The sequence below is a fragment of the Gallus gallus genome, chromosome 9 (genome assembly GCF_016699485.2).
Source record: "Gallus gallus isolate bGalGal1 chromosome 9, bGalGal1.mat.broiler.GRCg7b, whole genome shotgun sequence".
In the NCBI taxonomy this organism is placed as follows: Eukaryota; Metazoa; Chordata; class Aves; order Galliformes; family Phasianidae; genus Gallus; species Gallus gallus.
Window position 1 is genome coordinate 15691846 of NC_052540.1, and position 16564 is coordinate 15708409.

General features: G+C 52.5%; 1 protein-coding gene across 3 annotated transcripts; it reads right to left on the reverse strand.

Moving 5' to 3' along the window:
* Positions 1–2748: 2748 nt before the first annotated feature.
* Positions 2749–15437, reverse strand: LOC101747448. Of its 3 annotated transcripts, XM_040705702.2 has the most exons (7): positions 8226–15437; positions 7155–7298; positions 5034–5178; positions 4809–4892; positions 4554–4656; positions 4330–4461; positions 2749–2892 (listed from the first exon to the last, which is right to left on the reverse strand). In XM_040705702.2, the coding sequence occupies exon 1, from the start codon at positions 10801–10803 to the stop codon at positions 9865–9867; it is 939 nt and encodes a 312-aa protein (XP_040561636.1). In that variant the 5' UTR covers positions 10804–15437; the 3' UTR covers positions 2749–2892; positions 4330–4461; positions 4554–4656; positions 4809–4892; positions 5034–5178; positions 7155–7298; positions 8226–9864. The 3 variants fall into 3 exon arrangements, with proteins under 3 accessions (XP_040561636.1, XP_040561635.1, XP_040561637.1); XM_040705701.2 differs by having other exon boundaries at positions 4809–5178; XM_040705703.2 differs by having other exon boundaries at positions 2749–2909; positions 4554–5178.
* Positions 15438–16564: the final 1127 nt, after the last annotated feature.

The window sequence follows — 16564 nt, forward strand, 5'->3', positions numbered from 1 at the left end:
ACGACAAACCCCATTAAACTCTCTCTGGGAAAACGAGTCCAAAAAGTGTTTCGGGGGGTTGAGTCACTAAGGGATCTGCGAGCAGTATTTATACACATGGGGCCCAAAACCCAGCTGGGGGCGGGCATGGGGACAGCACCCCTGGACCCCGCTGTTGCCCTTAATGTGGGGCACAGCCCCCCATCCCACTTGGGGGCTGATCCCAAATGCACATAGCTCTCCGCCACGTGGGCATTTAGGACTGTGGGTTCCCAAGTAGGCAGAGCCCTGGGCCAGAGCATCCCGTGGCAGATGGCACAGAGGCGCTGTGGGTGACATTCAGGACACCACTGTGTGGACGAGCCCTGGTCCCCATGCTCTGCCATCCCTTATGCCCGAGGCATGTGGGGCACCCCACCTGGTGCCCAGTGACACGGCACAGTGACATGGCACAGCCCTGGAGGGGAGGGGACCATCAGCCCTGGAAGATGTCCAGCACTCTTTTAATTAACCCGAATGAACCAGAGCTGAAGTTTCCGAGCCAAGCTGAAGTCTCCCTGTTAGGAGAAGCCCACAGTACCTGGCAGTAATTTAATAACTCCTATTCCAAGCTCTTTAATGGCAGCGCCATGGAACGGCTCCAAGCCCTCCGGTCTCCCTGCAATCAAGTTACCTTTACTGCTTAATGGCAATAGGAACAGAGGTGCAGTGTGAACGCCTCACCCTGATCTTGGGGTGCTGCTCCACGTCCCGTGCTGCACATCTCCCCTCTTTGCAGGAGGTTCTCCCCAGACGCAGAGCTCTGTGCGCTCACTGCCACACTAATACCTCCTTGGCTATTTTTAGTCCAGCAGCCCTGTGCTGTTGGTTGCAGCGTATTTTCTTCCTTTCTTTCTCTCTTTCTTTCTTTCTTTTTTTTTTTCCCCCAGTAAATTCCAAATCTTTTTCCTTCTTTTTGCCTTCTATTCCGGGATTCTGCCTGCACCATTCCTCTTTGATCTGCGACGACGCCAAGAGTGTTTTGAAACTCTAAGTATAGCACATCCCTTGAATTTCTCTTATCTAGCAAAGCAGCAATATCCTCAAAGAGCTGCGATGCGCTGCCTGCGCACCTGACACCGCGCTGCGCCCAGCCCGGTCCGGGCACCTCCATACCCCACACTCTGCTGCTAGCACTGGGATGCTGCTGTCCATCTCATTTTTCACACAGGACCGACATCCTCCCCTCTTTTTTTTCCTTTTCCCCAAAGATATTTGAACACAGCCTCTAAATCTGCAGCCCTGGAATGATGGCACGTAGAAATGATAGTATTTAGGACTCCAAAATAAGTGATTTTCCAACGCAGGCAGGTAAGCAGAAGGCTGCGTTCCATCGCTCGCAGCTCGCAAGGGCAAAGATCTGAAGGCTGCTCTTCCATTTGTCCCCAAAACGTCTAGCGCTCCGCACACAAATACCGTAACAAATTAATGTCAGATGCTTCCCTCGGTATAATTAGACGGGATTTAGAGTGGCAGAGCCAGCAAATTGCTACGATTTACATCAAGCCTCTACCCAGCATCCTGCACCGACCACTGGGTCGTCGCCACTAACAACTAATTAATCGCTTGGAGGCTGCCCTGGGCTCGGTCCTTGGGGAGGACCTCATTGCTCCTGGGTGGCAATGGGGCACTTGGCACTGCTCGGCCCTAAACTTGGTTCCCAAAGGTGCAGGGAGTGTTGCGGGGTTGGGGCTGTGCCAGCTCCATGGGGTAACCATGGGGCCACAGGCTGCGTCGTGTTGGGTAGCACATACTGCGCTTCCCTTCCCAAACACTCAGTGTGAATTAAAGACAAAAGGAAAAAAAGCCTTCATTTTCAGGTTCTTCTTAAAGGATAAAACCCATCTGGGCTATCGAAGCTGTCACGGTGCTGGGCAATGTGGGTCTGCTGCAAAATGGAACCAACACGCAGCCCTGCATCTCAGGAAATGTCCCATCCACCCAACCGCGTGTTTTTCCCACAAATTCCCCTCGAGCTGTAAAGCACATCTGGAGGATTTTAGGCAGAAAGGGATTTTCCCATAAAGTTGGAGGGGAGGGCAGCAGAGGAGAGGGGCTGCCTGCATTTGGAAAAGCATGGGGACTCTGCTGCAGGGCGATGCTGAGTGGTGCAGCTCTGCAGCAAGAATGAATGAGGAACAATGCGTTGAGTAAGAGCAATCCAGGCACAGTGCTTCCCCCAGGGGTGGGCAGGTAATTGAGGGGAACCGAGCTTTAGTGACTGTTTTAGTGACATCGCTCACTCTGCTTAATCCCTTGCCTCCAGAGAGGGCCATCCCCGTGCAGCCAGCCAGGAAGGGAGCTTGGAGGGGATGGCATGAAGGATGGCACAGCCCACATGTAGGACAGCAGATGGCAGAAGAGCCTGGACAGCCATTTCTTGATGGTTCACCATAGCAAGAGCAGTGCTCAAGGTCACCTGGATATCACTGATAGAGAATGGGCCCAGGATCGGTCCAACGGAGCATCCTTCCCCTTACCCTGCAGTATCCTTCCTTGCCATCAAGCCAATGGGAGCAGTGGGCACCAAGTGGGACTTCGGGGCAATAAATCCAATAGGGAAGCTTAAAAAAATGCTTAAAGAATGGAAAGTGCCTTGGGTTTGGGGCCTGCAGGCTGCTTTTCCAGGCAGACGGGATTCCCCATACCTCTGCCCCAGTGATGCTAAGGTTCAACGCCTGTGCTTCCAGCTGATTTAAAGCAGCGCTCAAGTTTATAGAGAATTAGTGAGATGAAGGAACATTATTTTTCTTTATTAGGTTAAAGGGTAAGTAAATACAATCAATCTCGCCGTGTATCATACGATGTCGGCAGCTTCCCACCTCGGCCAGAAAATTGCCGGCTCCTGAGCGGATTGGGGAATGACATTCATAACTGCAAAAAACACAGACCTACGCATGTGTATTTTAAAGGAAAAAACGAAGGGTCACTGCATCACATCACCAATTGCTTAATTCTGAGCCCATTGACCTGACAACCAAAGCCAGGCTGGGGGGAGGAAGCTGCCCCCTAGGAGGGCAGGACCTCCTCCTCCTGATTTTGGACATCGCAACCCCAGTGCCCTTCAAACAACCCCAGAGCCGTGGCAGCAGGGTGTGAGCTCACAGCACCCTTGCACTGCCCCTGTGCATTGATGTCTCTCCCCTCCGAATTGTGAATGAACGAACTTTCTCCCAGAATAAATAACCATTGCATGAAAGTTATTTTAGGGCCGGTCTCTGCCGGTGGAGTTTCCGCGCCTGCCGAGGCCCATCACATTGTTTTCTGCTGCTTTCCTTGGCACGGCCCCAGCGCCAGGGTTCAGAAGTAATTGCTATAAAAGTCACATTGCTTTGAAGGGGGAGGCAGGGCCGGGGAGGAGCTGGGCTATCAGAAGGGCTGAGGACGGTCCCAGTGGCAACAGTGTTCCTATGGTGTAGGGATAAAGGCGGACACCATACGGATACCCCATAGGGTACCACTGGGATGCTCCAGGGGGTACCATAGGGATATCCCATAGATAACATAGGGGAGATCCAGAGATACCACGAGGATATCCCTCTGGTACAACCAGGATGCCCCATAGGTACTGCAAAACCCTTGCAGGCTCTATTACGCCCGGGATGGAGAGGAGAAAAGAAGAAATGAGAGTCACAGCAATCAGATTATGAGCAGAGTAGTATTACACGCGGAAGAGCCCGCGGGGAATGGGCTTCCAGGGCTATTTTTGCCCAGCAAAAGTTGCAATTAATTTGCAAAGGAAGTGGCTTAGCATTAGGAAACCCCGCGGGCAGACCCCGCACCCGGGGACGAACATCACATTATTTTCTCATTTAAAACCAATCGTGGCCGGGAGGGGAAGGTCTGGGGCTGCTCCCCCCGGGCTGGCGCTAACGGGGAGCGGGGCGGGGGGGAGGCGCGTTCGGAGGGAGAGGGAGCAGAAATTAACCTTGGAAAGCATTCAAATTAGGCAGTGTAATAAGAGAACCACTTCTCTGGGTAAATTTGTTAGGATTAGGGCTCACTGAGCTGTTGAGGAGAATTCAGCGTGGCTCGGAGCCAGCGCGAAATGAAGCTCCTGGCTGGGGCGGCTGCGGGAAAGTCCAGGCTAATGGGCTTTGGTTCAAACTCTGATAGGAAAAAAATCCAGGAACAAAGGCACTAATTCTTCCCAAAGCCCCCCAAATCTCAGTTTATACATTTCTGTTTATATTCGTTCATAATAGATATACACAGCTGTTCTTATCATTCATATTCAAATTCCGCGCGCATCTTCAGCGTTTATTACTCCTGCCTCAAAATGATTAAAGAAAATGGCAGACAAAACCCAACCTGCCTCGGGGTGTGACATGGCTGCGTCCCGCTCTCCCTATCAGGACCCGTCCTCAGGGCTGGAGAGGACCCATTGGCATGGCTGCATTCCCCAGCAGCTCAGTGGGGTTGGGGGCTTTGAGCAAAGCACACCTGTGGGAACACCACACGTCGTTATCCCCTTTGCATCTTTAAACACTTACCTCTCGATCTTCCAAAGTTGCTCTTAGGGACAAATCTCTCACCTCTGAGCAAAGCTCATTAGCGAAGTGGGGGTGAGCAGCAGGGACACGGGCACTGCAGACACGTCAGGCGTTGTCATCAGGTTTCAGCTGATCTCAACTGGAGCTGTAAATCCCAGGATGAGGCACCAGGGAGGAGCAGAAAGCTCCATGCCCCTGTCCCACCGGGCTGGTGGGGATGTGCTGTCACCTCTTCCCCACCAGAGGAGGATGAGGAGGGTGACTTCAGGCAGCCTCCCTCCAGGAGTGCATACTTACTGCTGCAGGGAGACGGGATGGGACCAGGCAACGTGTGAACTCCTGGCTTCAAATTAGCTAATAGCTTCAGATGATGCCAATAGACTGCAGGGGAGGGGAGGAGTGATTTATGGGGGAAGATTAAGTGGAATTATTAGGGCCGCCTCGCTGCTTAGGAGCTTCTCAGCCCCAGAAATGGGATGGTTTTCTGCAGGCACAGAGGGTGTGAGGTCAACAGCATTGTACCATGGCTCTTCTATGTCCCAGCTGTGTGCACGGCACTGTTCACCAGCCTGACCGCTCCCATGTGTAACGAGTTGCTGTGGTCTCAGGCAGGAGAGATTTTCATCGCGCTATGGGGAAGCACTCACGGTTCCCTGTTCCAGGAGCCCTGGATGTAATAAAAAGGCCTCCTCAGGCTTCAAAGCGGGAGGATTTTCATTGCTTCCTGGGCTGAGAACAAAGCACCATTGAGCGTGGCCAACGGTTGTCTCTGCCCTGCGATGTGCATCAGCCACCACGCAGTGGGGTGTGTGGGGGGAGATGGGGTCACCCGGAGCTGGGGCACTTCAGGATGGGTTTGCCAGCCCTGATCACCCGGCTGGGACCTGAGAAGGTGAGCAGCCCTGTAGGTCGCTCCCTGCCTGAGCCTGCTTGGGTGCCACTGCTCGGACTGGGAGACGGTGTCACCTCCAGGCGATACCTGCAGACAAAGGGCTGCCGAAGCAGTGAGTAATGTGATTTTCAGCAGGGATTGTGTGCATGACTGTGTAAATAACACAGTCAGAGGTACCATAAAACCAGCTCTTTTCACGTCAAAATGGAAATTTAATAGAGTAACAAGCAGGGCTTGCTGAGGATGCACCATCAGTAGCTCAGCACTGGGGCACAAGCTTCTGTCCCCACTGTACCCAAAGCTCAGCGCTCATCTGGAGCCATGTAGGGGCTTCAGCCCCAGCCTCACCTGCCCCCTGCCCTGCAGTACACCAGGCATGGACAAGCAGATGGGAATACGTCAGCAAAACAGAAGTCCCCTGTCACCTTTGTGGGTACAGGGCTCCTATAGGGTCAGGCACAGGGACTGCTCCCGCTGCCCTGGTGCAAGGCAAAGAGCAGGGGTGAGACCCACCTCCCAGCCCCTCTGCCCCCCACGCTGTCACCCCACAGTCATTTCCAGGTAACAGGAAGCCTTCACACTGTATGGAGCCTGAGGTAGGAAAGTTGACATGGAAAGGGAAAAAAAAGAAAGAAAAAAAAGAAAAAGAAAAGAAAGTATATCAAAGGAAATGATCTGCACAGCTCACTGCCAAATCTGCCCGGCGGTGCTTCCGCTCCCGACCCCTTCCAGGTGGCAGTGGTGCAGCTCTGTGCACAGGAACCTGCTGCTGCCCTGCTCAGGAGCCAGAGCCTTTTTTCTGAAGCTGGAGATGATGATCACCTGCTCCAGCCCCACTGCCTCCCCCCACGCACAGCCTCAGCGCAACGTGCTCTAGGCACCTGGCTGAGGCCAAAACCTCAGAGAGAGCAGTGCTGATTTGCAGTGCACAAAGGAGGTCTGTGTCTGGAGTGAAGCAGAGGGGTTAGGCGTGGTAAACCCAGCTATCTGCTCACGAGCACAGCAATGGGACATCTGTTACCCCAGATCAAGCACTGGTGACCCAGTGCTGCCATGTCCCCATGTGCCTGGAAGCTGTCTGGGAGCACAGAGCCAAAATCCCCATTAAAGGTTGGGAATCCCTGTTCCCATCTCCCCCTTTCCTGTGGGCTTTGCAGGTTGCTAGTGTGGAGGAAACCCTGGCCCTGCAGAATGACAGAGGAAGCCCTGGGCTTTTGGCTCATCTGTAAAACCTCCACCCAATTCTCCTGTGTTCTCATACCAAATTTACAACCTCCATCTCCAAACCATCTCTGGGCTCATCCTGTCTGGAGCCCAGGCTGTATGGGGCAGGGGAAGCCCCAGTGGCCTTCAGGGCCCCCACACTGCTCACCCTGGGTCTTGCATCCTCTGCATGGCTGCAATGACCAATTTGGGGCAGGATGCTGCAGCACTGCTTTCCTGCTGCCTCCAACAGTGACTTGACAATTCCTCCTGCATAGCAACACGGGGAGCTGCTCCACCTCTACAATGTTTCCAAACCCCAAACAACATCCAAACCCTGCTGCTGTAGGGTTTAATCCAGTCTGCCTTGCTCACAGCATCTCCAGCGCTCCCAGCCACCTGGTATCCAGCTGTCCCCATCCCAGTGAGGACATGATGTTCTGAGGTAGGTTTGCCTCTCTGGGTGCTTTTCTTGATGACCCCCCCCCTCCCCCCGAGCAGCCCAATGGAAGCAACATGCAGGGACTGGTGGGGATGCGTGGCCATACCTCAGCACGCAGCACACCGCCGTGCCTACAGGAAACATATGTCACTGGTTAAACAGATTGTGAAAGCTTCAATCGCTTCCTTATGGCACGCCAGCAGCTCCGGCCCCGCACTCCTCTCCTACCCCGGTGCGGGATGTCGGTGTCCTGAGGAGATAGGATGGCCTCAGCAGGAGCTGAGAAAAGTCATCTGGGAGGAGTGCCCTCAAAGCCTTTTGGCTCCAGGATCATCCCTCCCTTGTCTCCTGCTCCCAACTCCCATCCCCAAAATTCACCAACACTTGAAAATATTTGATGCCTCCCTGTAAAAACACACACGTTAAAAACCCGTTGGAGCCTGAATTACGTTTTTAAGATGTTGCTCAATTTGTAAGCATCATAAAAATCTGAAATAAGTTATCTTGGAAATAACCACAGGGAAATTACAGACCCAAGCCCAACGTAGCATACAGCTTGCCCTGCATCTAACCCAGCCAGCAACCCATGGGGCTTTTGGGGACAGTATTTTGGCCATTGAATGGGCCATAACCTCAGGCAGCTTTATGGCCATCATTACGCATCTCAGCGGGTTCCCAGCCCAGAAAGGTGTTAACGAAGGCCGACCCAGCCGGCTTTGGTGGAGCCGCTGGCAAGGAATCAGAGAGCCCAGGTCTGTTCTGTTGCCAGGTTATCAGTGGATCCATCAAGCGGTGCCTGCGAGACGCCAAATCTCTCAGCTCCCCCATATGGATGCCATCCACGCCGAGCCATTTCCTGCCTAATCGCTATCAGCCCCTCTCCTCCCTCCCCGCGCTTCATAGAGTAACTCCACAAATGTTTTACAACAGGTAAAAATGCACCAAGAGCGTACCCCATGTCACAAAGTCTCCCAAGGGTTGGGCACCATCCAGGCAACAGATGGGACACGTGGGATGGTGACCTCGAGATCCTTCACACCCTGCATCCTTGACCCTGCACACCACCCACGGGGTGAGGGAGGTCTCACGGGCACCCACACAAGGGGGACAGGACCCAAACAACCCCCCTGGCCAAGGTGTGCCTTATTTACCCCAGTGCATGCAGAGAGGAGGTTACCTTGTGAAGGTTTCTGTGCCTGATAGCCTGGGATTGTTTTGGCTTTCATGTGGTCTGTAATGAAAGAGAGTCTGGAACAGATGCAGATTTGAAAGAAAAGAGGAGGAGGAGGAAATTTCTTAGCATAGGGTTTCGGTTCCCCTGCCTATAAACAGTGCTGACAGCGAGAGGCGGCAGTGATAAACGCTGAGATAAGATCCCAGCTAGACAGGTAATCCGGTGCCAGAACTCTGCCTGGAAGTCGCCAGCGAGGCTCCAACCTGGGCAGGGCACAGTGCGGAGCTCTCCTGGGTGCTGGGGTCGGGGACCCCACGATGGAGATGGGACCCCGATGGGAGACAGTGCCTTGGGGCCAATTGCCCTGCCTGGGCTCCTCGAGTGCCTGCTGCTCCCTCCGTATCCTAAAACCCATTTTGCTTCCTCTTCTGATGAGCTGTCACATATTCTTAGAGTTAAACGTCTTCACAAGCGCTCGCTGGTCGGGGAAACACTTCCTTCTGTTTAAAGATTCATGGGTATTGGTGTTGGAGAGAACACAGCGTTTCCCCCCCTTTTTTTTGTGGTCAGAAGTCACCACGTGGTGGGATTGTTTCTGATAACAATAAATAGTGCCACGGCCCCAGGATCGTTCCATCAGCAGTGCAATTTCCCCAGGCTGCGGCAAGGGGAGAGTAAATCCCAGTGCCTCGAAGAAGGAGCATGAATGGCTCGACGCAGGAGTGGCGCGTATAAATTGTGCAGAACTTTGTAAGGGCCGCAGAAATACAGCACAAACCTTACACAACCATGAGCGTGATTCATGGGCAGGGAGCAGCATCCATCGCCCGGCGGGTGGAGCAGGTTCTGCGCAGCATGGCTGTGTTCGGATCTTATCGTGCGGCATGATGCGACCTGCCCACACCCCAGCAGGGTATAGGAGCACAGAGGTTGCTTTCCAACTGGCTGCAGCTCTCAGGGACAGCAGAGAGCCCCATTGTTTCCAGGTGATAACAACGAAGCGTTTCTACAAAGGAAAATGCCAAAAAAAAAAAGAGTAGAAATGGCAGCGGGCTGCCCAGCACAAAGCTGCCGGAGTTCAAAGGGAAACACCCAAAGCTCCGGCAGCTCTCGACCTGGTTGCTAACAAAGAGCTGGCGATGGAAATCGCTTTCACTCTAGCAGACACATGGACATGGCTCTTTTTGAGGCTGCCAGGATGGGATCGGCAGTTGGAGATGAAGGTTTTCATGAGAAGCTGGATTCTAAAACGCGTAAATTAACCGAGATGTGCCCCAGTTCCTGAAAGGAGCTACATGCCTCTGATCTACCAGGATGCTTTCTCCCGTCGTCAGAACAGTGAAGTAAGGGGAACTACTTGACATAATGTGTTTGGGGTTTCAAAGCCCTTTGACAAGGTCCCTTACGAGAGGCTATTAAGGAAATTAAACATTTGTAGAGCAAATGGAGAAAAGTAACTCGAAGGGTTGGAGACAAAGAGGGAAAACAACTCGTGTTAATAACGACTGCCTTCCAGAGGGCCACGGCACTGACGGGAGCCTCCCCGAGTTTTTGTGCTCGAACCACTGGTTAAAGGGATGCATTAATGATCTGGAAAAGGAGAATGAAAAACGTCACGAGAAAATCTGGCAGAGGACCCAAATTACATGGAGGATTCAGAACAAGAGAAGACTACAGGGAACTTCAAAAGGACCGAGGAGAGCTTGATGAATGGGCCAGTCAATGGCAGATGAAATCCAAAGTAGACAAATGCAGAGCCATGCACGCTGCGAGGAACAATCCCAACTAATTCAAACAAAATGTGAAAATGCATAAGGAGCGGGATAGATAAGCAGTGGGAATGCTGCAGTGCCAATACCTTGACTGACATTCTGCCACCACCAGCAGTGCACCCAGCCCAGATCCTCTGCCTTGAGCCTCTGCTTGTATGGCACCGCACTGAGCCCTGCTGTGTCCAGCAGGAACATGGGGAGAGGACCCAGCATGGGGAGCTGTGAAGGCTGAGAAAGTCCCCAAGACCGAGCATCTCCATCTCCTCCAGTGGAACTGCAGAGCAAAAGCCAGATTTGAGGTCTGAGATCACCCTCAGAAGGAAATCTGTAAGGAGGAGCCTAGTCAGGTATTTACCCATCCTGACACCGCTCAGACAGCTGAATCCCACACCTGCCTCCGGGGATTCACCTTCCCCAGGCTGCTGGCTGGGAAGCCCCAGGCACAGCCAACCCCCAGCGGGATACACCGGTCCATCCTGTGGGGTGAGAACCATGCCTGACCCTGCTGTCACCTCCTCTAGGAGGGGATGAGTAGAGGGATGGCTACTCATGGAAGGATTGCTTGGCTCCCCAGGTTCCAGCACAAGGCAGGGAGAGCTGGGCTGCACTCTGTCAGCATTAACAGATCCTTTGGAAACTATCAGCATCCTCAGTGCCTTTCTGGGGGATGCAGACATCGGGGGTGCCCTGAGGCAGATGCCAGCAACCCTATGGGGTTCTTTTGGCTTTGATACTTGAAAGAATTGAGATACAAAGGGGAAGTCTCCACTACAGACAGGGGACAAAGGGCTTAATACCAAACCAAGCATGGCACAGCCAGGAGACAAAGGTAGCAGTGCCAAGGAGGCAGAACTCGGGAAAGGACGCCTTGGAGCCACAGGAACACGAGCAGAGTTACCTAAAGAGCCCAGCTGGGCTCCCCCTGGCCACTCCTGGCTCTGCTGTTACCCACTTTTCCGCATACAAATCCAGTATTTATTTCCAACAAGTGGCTGGCGGGGGGTAGAGGAAGGAAAGACACTTATTGAATAATTGCGCAACCCTCAAGAAAAGCCATAAATTACCCTGCTCTATCTGTCACTATAATTTCCAGCCAAAGTCCTAATGAATCTTTCCCAACAATAGTGTAAGGACAGGTCTGAAAATGTATTGAACCAGCTAAGCACTTGGGTAAGCAAAGCAGAGGCATTAATAACAGCCACGAGACACCACACACCGCAATGGGGACCGAGCATCCCAGGCCACCTCTGCTCAGAGCGGAGCTGCTGGGGAGGTCACTGCCCTGCTGTTATCTGAAGCCTTAACTGTTCCAATTTTTTCAGTAATTATAGGGAGGAAAACCCGGCAGCAGAAAGCCAATGCTAATGGAAACCGCGGAGGTACTGTTCTGCATGGGCAGAAGAGAGGCAACAGCTTTGCTGGAGGCTGTCCCATAGTTTCGGTCCATAAAGCAAGAGCGGGAGAGGTTTGTTGAGAAGTGAACCACGTCTCACCTCCAGGTTTCAGTCCAGCATGGGGCAGATAAAAGCACAGGCAATTTTTCACAATAACAAAACACTGTACAGAAAGAACTTCTGCAGACTGCTTCTCCAAGAGGCGTTTCTGTTGTCAGTTCAAATGCATTTTTTGTCTTTTTCCCCTCAAATACCTCCATCAGTCAGCACCACGGAAGGTCAAACATCACCTAGGAGGTGGCAGTGGGGTATCCAAGTCCCAGCTCTAGCTGGATTTCCCGTGGACTGTTCTGTACACCAAGACCTTTCTCCTACACCTCTCCCCCAAGCAACCACAGCACTTCAGTGAATAACATCTTTACCTAACCCTGACTTTATGCAAGATTTGGGAGCCACGAAGTTGCACTCAGTAGGGTACAGGCACGACCCTGAGGGTCCCCAGTAGACTGCTCTGGAGCTGGCCCACAGCCCCCAGCACACCACATGTTTTCACTCCTTATTTCACTCTGTGCTTCAGATGCTGTTCCCACCGTGAGGATTTACTGCAGCACCATCTGCACTCAGCCCTCCGCTGCCTATCATGAGATGCCATCTACAAACAGGCAGAGAGGCTCTCGCTGGGGCTTACAGGGCTCCCACTACCCCGACATCTGAGCACTCCACAAACATTAATGGATTTAAGCCTGCAAATGCTGGTTGAGGCAGGGAAGAATTATTCCTCCTGCTTACAGAGAGCGAACGTGGGGCAGCAGCCAAGAGGTTTGCCCAAATTCACAGCATGTTCTGTAGCATAGCATGCGTGGGGAGGCGGGTTCTCACTTCCTGGATGAGCAACCTAAGGCTGAACACTCTGTGCCCTCCCAGTTCCCATGAGCTGCCTTCCTAGGAGGGGAATCCCAGAGGCTGTGCCCACCCAGTGCCACCAGCAGGGCCATACCCACCAGCAGCATTACACCACCTTGGAACCAGAGCCTTAATGCTTCACCCAGGCTTGGCGTGACACTTCCATTTGGATTGACAAACTAAACATTTGACTTTGCAAATGTCGAAGTATTTCCATCAAAAACATTGACAGCAGAGCCTGACATTTCTTAATCTTTCTTTTTTTCTGTTGCCATTCTGTGAACATCTTCTATATTTCACCTTAGTCTTGATTTGAGAGGAAAAGCACACTGCAACTTTTGACTGGTGTGAATGATTACATGTCTTTAACCAACCTGGGAGCTGGTCCTGCTGACAGGTGGCAACCCCACGCAGCCCTCCCATGAACCCACTGACCCACGTTGCTTCCCAAGGCCGCACATCCCACATAGTGCCAGCGCTCAGCACCACGCTCAGCCCATGGGGTCACACTGGACTGTACCACCTCCCACACACCGGTGAGAGAAGTGGATGACAAAAGCACGTAGCACGCAGAAATCTACAGTCAGCCACATTTTGATACAGTCCCCAAAGTACCTAATTATGCAGCTCAGATTTCTCCCTGCTCCTCGCTCGAGCAATAGCTCACCCTGAATCTTTATCAGGCCTCCAGACTGGGCAGACATAAAGGAGACATTCACTTCTCCCATTTTCCCAACAGGACGTGAGAGCAGGGGCGGAAGGGTGACATCCTGCTCTCATCAGCCAGAAACTAACTTGGGGGGCAAGGTGCAACAGTTCCACTGACGTCTGGCCTTGGTGGGTGGGTGGTGGGGGAACAAGCAGCTGTAACAGCACAGGAACACGCTCTGAGGGGGTCTTAGAGGGATTTGGGAAAGAGAGAGCGTGCCTGAAAATTGCAGCAGAGCAAGAGCTAATTGCCAAGATGAACAGGCTCTAAAAAGTGAAGGGTGAGTGCTTGATGGATGAGCTGTTGACTGAGATGTGAGCGTAACCCACACAGCCCATATAGGCTGATGCAGAGAGGGGCTGAACTGTTTGGGGTAGGAGCATGCACCCCATGGAGCATCACAACCATGTGAGCAGATGCAAGGGAATCTCCAGCACCAGCGCTGGTGGTTTCCCCACAGTGAGTCCAGGCTGTGTGACGGAGCAGCAGCTCCACACTGAATCACTCCGGTAGGAAAGTGCCACTAAGATCATCCAACCCAACCACTGACCTATCACCACCATGCCCACCAAATCCCTGACAGAGAACCCCAGCAAGGAGCCCTGTCCTGCGCCAAGGGCTGCCACAGCTCAGCCTGTTGGCTCCTACCACTCACATTGTCTTGCCCGCAGTACATCCAAATCCTTGAGGTGCTGGTTGTGATTAAGAGCTGGCCACATACCCAGCAGGGCAGCCAAAGGGTGTTCTGAGGCAGCAGGCGCAGGTGGATATCTGCTTGGAAAACCAGGGCCAGCTGCGAGGAAATAAATAAAAGCAGCTAGCTCTGAAGCTCAGCCAGCCCAGGGACACATTAACCGCACAGCCAGGAGAGTTGTGAAGTGGCTGTGCGGATCGGACAGCTTAGGAGATGGATGAATGCCGCGGCTGGGAGGATTTGTCAGTGTTCAAATTAAATGAGGATGGACGCGGAGGTACTCCAGCTTTGGCAGGAACACCTGGGACCGTACCCAGCACAGGGCTGAGGATGGCAGAGCCCACTGCTCCCTGAGGGCACATCCCCCAGTGGGGCAGGCACGGCTCACAGGAGAGGGGGAGAAAAACTTCTAACAATCATTATTTGCAAACATATCATTCAGCCGGCCCCGTTTCTAGGTTACACAGCTGACAATTTTGTAATGCAGAAAGGAAAAGATCAAAACCAGCCGACATGTCAAGCAACATAAGCCACAGAAGACAAAACACAGGGAAAAAAAGGCTGCTTTTCAAAGGGGAAGGAGAAGGAAGACATTAAACCGTGGGGCGCCCCGAGATCTCCACCAGACCCAGAGCTGTTTCCTTCTCTGCTGGGTACAGTGACAGTGATTTGGAAGGGATTTGGAAAGCTCTTCCTATGGCCGAGCTGCTGTCTGCTGTGTGGGGCAACTGCGCTGCACCACTGGGGCAGAACGGCAGGAGGAGTGGGGGCAATAAACCCCAAAACACAAAGATTAAATTGGCATTTTTTAGCGTCGGCTGCAAGGAGAGCCCCAACAGACCGCCAGGACCAATGGCAGCTGAAGGGTGGGAACGGAGCACTGATAAAACGTTTTGGGGAATACGTATGGCTTATAGGCATGAGGGAAAAGAAGCGCCAGCGAGACAGAAGGATGATAATGAATGAGAAAGGGGCTGGGAGGGATGAAGAGCTCCGGAATGGCTGTTGCTGAATTGCTTTTTTAAATTGCTCTTTAAGGCGATAACTAAAGAGAAGAGGCATGGTCAATTAGGAAGTAATGAAGACCTTGTAAATACACTTACTGATAAAAAGCACGTAGGGGAGCGCTCGGCAAACCCAGCGCACGCAAAGCAGCCGGGCAGAGCAGCACGCGCTGCGGGTTATTAAGGGAATTCACTAACGAACTTGTGAGACACCACCACTTACAAACTCACCACCAACAGAATGAAATCGCAGTTGGATTGATTCAGCGCTGGCATAACAAATCGACAGGGGGCTCAGGGGGCTGCGAGGGAGGAAATAAATACAAAGCAAAATTAACATGACTTGTGGTAACCAGGAAATTCTTTTCCTCCACCAGGCAAGGAATGGCACGAGAATTGGAGATGAAGGGAAAGGTGGAACAACTGACACAGGTCATCCAGAGAGGTGGTGGATGCCCCATCCCTGGAGGGGCTCAAGGTCAGGTTGGACGGGGCTCTGAGCAGCCGATGGAGCTGTCGGTGTCCCTGTTCACTGCGGGGTGGTTGGACCAGATGGCCTTTAGTGGGCTCTCCCAGCTCAAACAGCCCCACGGGTGGGTGCTATCTGGAAGAGCTGTCAGAGCTCTGCTGCTGGGCACCGCTGCTTCTCATCCATCCGATGGAAGCTGACACTGTGTGAACCTTCCAGAACAAACCCAAATTATTTTAATTAATTAATTTTAATTCTAAATCCAAACAACTCCAGTTATACCCTTTTGCCCATGCAGAGCTGGGGATGCTCTCCTCTGCTCCCTTAGCAGGGCAGTGGTATGGGCTGAGAACACAAACTCCAGAGAGTGGGGTGAGGGTTTAAATACGGAGAGAGCCACCATGCTTCATTTTACACTATACCACAGAAATCAGGCCGTGCAAAGAAACCTGCATCCACCAGGTGATCACCTCCCCCCGGCAGAGATTTGTTACCAGCCCCTTTGGCTCCGTGCAGAGCAGCCCCTGCTCAGATGCACACTGCACATCCATTTAGGGTAGGATTTTGCTTTAAGGATGAGCAGCAATTGAGCTGATGGTTACAGAAATAGAGGGGGAGAAAAAAAAAAAGCCAGTTGAAGAAACATTTCCTAAAGAGTCTCAATTAACTAATTAACTGAGTGTCTTCTTATACCAGCCCTTCCCTCGCAGCTTTGGAGCCACCCATTTGCAGAGGGTACACGTACTAACTCTTAATGTATCATAACGGTAATTATATACCTACAGCTGCTGACAGTGGATTGCCCTCCAATAAGCAGCCCACCCCCTTTCCTCCGGGGCTGTCAGCGCTGCTTTCTCACTGTTCAGCATCACATTACCCACAGCCAGGCTTGGGGAGGGAGAGCAGAGCAAGCATGGGGCCCATCCACCATTCCCTTTCCTTTGCTACCTGTTGTTTGGGTTCCACTTCTGCCTTTTTTATAGGCTCACCTTTCCCAGCCCACCTGCTCTGATGGGGACCAGCTGTCCCACATGTGTTGGGATGCTGACCCGGGTGCCATCACATTTTCACTCCTCCCACCCCAACTCAGCAGCACCTGGCTCAGCTCCCTGCTGGGCGCACCTGGGAGATATTCTCCTTGCTCCCACCTCCAGCTCTGGGCACTGCAGCTATCCAACACTGCTCCCTCCTAGGATCCATGGCCATGGGATGCGCTCCTGCACCCAAAACGCCCTCCCAGAACACTCAGTTGCTGGTTTAAATTCCCAGCCTCTTATCATATTACAAAGTAACTATGGTGCTCCTGCGCTCCTCTAAGCTTAAACACCTTTTATTCTCATTAAAGGGGTCCGTGCCTCTCTCCTGCTTCTCTATCTCCCAGTTAAAAGCTAATTAAT